A 3,972-nucleotide genomic window follows, 5' to 3' on the forward strand; every position below is an offset into this window, starting at 1 on the left:
ACATGAGAAGTGTGCACTGAGAATAAGTTCCAACTTGTCGTCCACAAGCTTCACTCTCTTTTATCAGTCAGTGGCTTAAAAACGTTTAACTTCTCAGAATATAATTCAAAACACAAGATCATTGTATTGAAATTAATTTTTATATATTAATGTTTTGTTCCAGTGAGTCTGACCTTTCAACTGGTCTTCAACAGCTTACCTGTTTTTCTAAATGTATTTTAAAGTATTTATTTGGACTGTGGTTATTGTTTTTTTAGTAAGCCATGACAGCAAAACCGGTAGTTCTGGAAATATTAGAAAGTCAAAAAAATTGAGTACCTTGTGGAATTTTAAAGAGAACATCACACACTCAAAATGTTATGTTGTAATAATGTGATTCGGTGGGGAAAAAAAATTTCACCTCACAAGACGATGTAAAAATCTGTGACTCTTTTCTTCCACGCAGTTTAATCCTTCAAAAAAAACTTTGGACCAATTATTGTTCTGACTTTCTTAAAACCTTTATAGTAATGCGTTTTTGTCACAGTTGATTTCCGCCTTGTAGTATTTTGTACGTCAGCGTGTTTTGTTTCAGATCCACATTTTCCAGATTTTAAAGCAAATGTTTCAAACCAAACGTGTATCTACTGAGCATTTATTCATAACCTGCAATAAGAAATTGTTTGCTGACACCAATAAATCACAACTTAAAGGCTTGTACCAAAATATTTATTACCATAATTCAGCAGAATAACGACTCATCAAAATAAACTGATAGGCAATTCTGATATATTGATATGAAATGCTTTATTTATGGCTATGACATAGTACTTAAATAATATGTAAACAACTATCAACTAACTTATTCTTGAGAATACACAAGAGAAATTAAAACAAAGAAAATACTTCAGAAAGGAATTTGTTTTTACATTTTTTATAAAGTAAATTCATTTTACTTTATGAAATAAATGCATTTTTTATTTAAAATAAAAAATGCATTTTACTTTTTATTTAAATGAAATGCATATTTATATTCATGATTTAGCTCATTCAAATCAGGGTGGTGTTGAAATTATTACAAAGTTTTTGTTTTATTAATCGTCCATTCCATCCATCATCTTCCTATTAACCTGGGGTCAGGCCATGGAGGCTCCTTTGGGGGAATCCCAAATTCTCAGACCAGAAGAGAAACGTCGTCCCTCCAGGGCGTCCTGGTTCTTCCTCTGGTCTCCTGTCCTCCTGATGTACCCGGAACATCTTAACAAGGAGCCTAACTTCACAATAAGTTCTTTTCCCACAACCTTTGACCTCAGGTGTAGCTGTTTCATCTCTTCCACCACAAACTGGTGGGTCAGTTAATTTTCTTTCCTTGGTTAACCTGTTCAGAGTCAGACGTTACTGCTGGTTTGACTGATGACTCCTGGTCTCTGTTGTGGCGTTTTGTTAAGCCTGGTGAACTATATCGGGAGACGTATATTGATTCGAGTACCACAGGGTCTTCAATGACCCTGAAAATAACAACAGAGAACATCTTATTTTGTGCTTTTTTTCCCTTTTTCGTGCATTTGAAGCAAAGTGAGTTAAATCTGACAAACACATCAGATGATAAGAAGGCATAGTGACATATTAACAATTTAAATTGTTCTAAAGCTAAAGGCTACATAAATCTGCAGTCCTTGAAATACAAAGAAAAGAGAGATGGTAGTAAAAGCAGACAGAAGTGGACCAATATTTCAAGAATGTGTCAAAGCAAGAGAAAGCACAGGAGTGTTACTGTTTACTTTGTGATGTGTATGCATTATATGCACGCCCTAATCACTTGAGATTAACTGGCTACTCCTACTTCCACTTAATATTAGACCAACCTGTTGTCTTCCATTCTCTCTTCTGTACTGTTCTTCTTCTCTTCTCCATCCATGAGTGTTCCGCTAAGTGGGTTAAAAAATACAGAAGTCAAACTACATGAAGACATTTAAACTTAAAGGTATAACGACCAAGTTCTATAAGTTATCTGTTTAGTGATTCATCATCTAGTTATACACATAACTGTCTGAAGAACAAAATAAGCACAAAGAAATTCCTGTATTTTTCTCAAATGACATGGAATATATTTAAAAACTAATGCAAAACCAACAAGATTTAGACTTTTTCTTTGCAGATTTTTTCCACAGGTTTGTGAAATAAATTATTGTTCTCATTATCTGTAATAAGGAGAGGAGTGCCATCTAGTGTTTGTAAATACAAATTGCAGACGGCAGTCAAAATAGGGGCATAAGGGACACTTAAATGAGGCGAATGCGAAAGCAGTTGGATACTCCATTACACACGCGGGTTTGCAACTCAACAACAAAACAAGAAATATTTTCAATTTTTGTTTAAAACAGTTTCTGTCCCACATCGTTAACCGTCTGTTGGGCTCATTACTACATGTGGGAGGGACACCAGCAAAGGAGGTGAAGGAGCAGAGCGGCTCCTATTCTCTTATTGATTAAATAAGCACATGCACAAACAGCCGTTAAATTCAGAAAATGCCAACTGGCAATCATTTTTACGTTTACGCCAATGAGAAAGCAGAATAAATATTGGTGTAAATGAGGAATAACTATTAAAAGGGACTTACTTCAACATGTCCAACGCTTCTTCATTCATCATAACAGAGTTGATTTTTGTTGCATCTTTATGTTCCCTGTGTGATTAAATATATTTTCATCACACAATCGGCTGATTGAGACATTTACCAGTCTATTATGTTGCACATTCTCAGCAACAAGGCAGTTCAAAGTTCTTTACATGAATTAGAAGGAAATTCAAACAAAACAATGAAGCCAAAACTACATATTGGTTCCTCATTTTAAGAATAAGTAGTGTGTAATGTATAAACTATTAGGGGTTTCTCTGGATTCTTGTTCTGATAAAATTAGATGTTGGGTCTCCATGTTTGGCAAGATTAGTGAGGTATACCAAATATTGTTTCTCCATGTTTGATTTTATTAGTAAGCATAAAATTAAATGTTGGTTTCAGCTGTTCTGGGTTGAGTTGTAGATTTGTACAGTATAAAGCTAAATGCTGGTTCTCCATGTTTGCTTCTTGTTCTGGACTGCTAAGTAAACTAACAGGAGTTTCTCTAGGTTTTGGTCCAACATTAAACGTATAAAGCTAAATGTTGGTCTAGAGTAATGAGTACTCCACAATTTCTAAAAGTAATAAACTAAGCAGCTTTCTGTTTTAAATTCTTGTCTAAAGTAATAGAGGTGACCTTTTTGTTAGTAAATGCAATAATTATAAAGATGAAGAACTATTGGTGTAAATGAAGAACAAGAATAAAAGTATCTTACTGAGAGTTGATGTCTGATGTATCTTTATGTTTCCTGTGTGATCAAATATAGTTTTATCACAAACATTCATCATTTGATTGAGACATTTACTGAGATGATATAACCATCTAGACACTGTAACAGCAGTACCTTTTCTCTGCCTGTTTTCTGAGCAGCACAAAGAAGAGAGCAGCAACACAGAGCGCCAACACTAATCCAGCCACCACAAACAATCCTTTGGAGAAACAGGGACATGTCGATGTGAACGATTCAAATTGTAAATGTAAAAACTGAAACCTCAGCATGAACTTACCAATAATAATGTAATTTGAACCAGGTTCTACATCCAAACCTGGTGAGAGAAGATCAGAGATCAGAATCACAAACAGATCATCAGTCTATAAATGAGTCTTCAAAAAAGTTCCTCACCATCATCAGACGTCTCTGTGAGTCCAGGAACGGTGACCAGCAGCTCTCTGAGAGCAGCAGTTTGCACTAATACTGAACATTCAACCTGTGTGCTGTTGAGAGCTGAGAGCAGAGCTGTGGTGGTGGAAGTGACGGTACCGTTGGTGTTGGTCACTCTGCTGGTGTTGTAGTGGGAGAAGCTGAGGTTCTGATGGAGAACAATCAGTGTTACCATGGGAACAGGTCGACCTGTGGCTGAACAGGTCACAA

The 3,972-nt window shown here is 35.6% G+C and overlaps 1 protein-coding gene across 2 annotated transcripts; it reads right to left on the bottom strand.

Moving 5' to 3' along the window:
* Positions 1-940: 940 nt before the first annotated feature.
* LOC106958595 (uncharacterized) lies at positions 941-3,966 on the bottom strand. Of its 2 annotated transcripts, XM_015050558.1 has the most exons (7): positions 3,724-3,966; positions 3,608-3,646; positions 3,445-3,529; positions 3,316-3,348; positions 2,600-2,665; positions 1,845-1,907; positions 941-1,487 (listed from the first exon to the last, which is right to left on the bottom strand). In XM_015050558.1, the coding sequence occupies exons 1-7, from the start codon at positions 3,935-3,937 to the stop codon at positions 1,331-1,333; spliced, it is 657 nt and encodes a 218-aa protein (XP_014906044.1). In that variant the 5' UTR covers positions 3,938-3,966; the 3' UTR covers positions 941-1,330. The 2 variants fall into 2 exon arrangements, with proteins under 2 accessions (XP_014906044.1, XP_014906045.1); XM_015050559.1 differs by lacking the exon at positions 3,316-3,348.
* Positions 3,967-3,972: the final 6 nt, after the last annotated feature.

The sequence above is a fragment of the Poecilia latipinna genome, unplaced genomic scaffold (genome assembly GCF_001443285.1).
Source record: "Poecilia latipinna isolate Pla-1442-1.1 unplaced genomic scaffold, P_latipinna-1.0 Scaffold999, whole genome shotgun sequence".
Classification (NCBI taxonomy): Eukaryota; Metazoa; Chordata; class Actinopteri; order Cyprinodontiformes; family Poeciliidae; genus Poecilia; species Poecilia latipinna.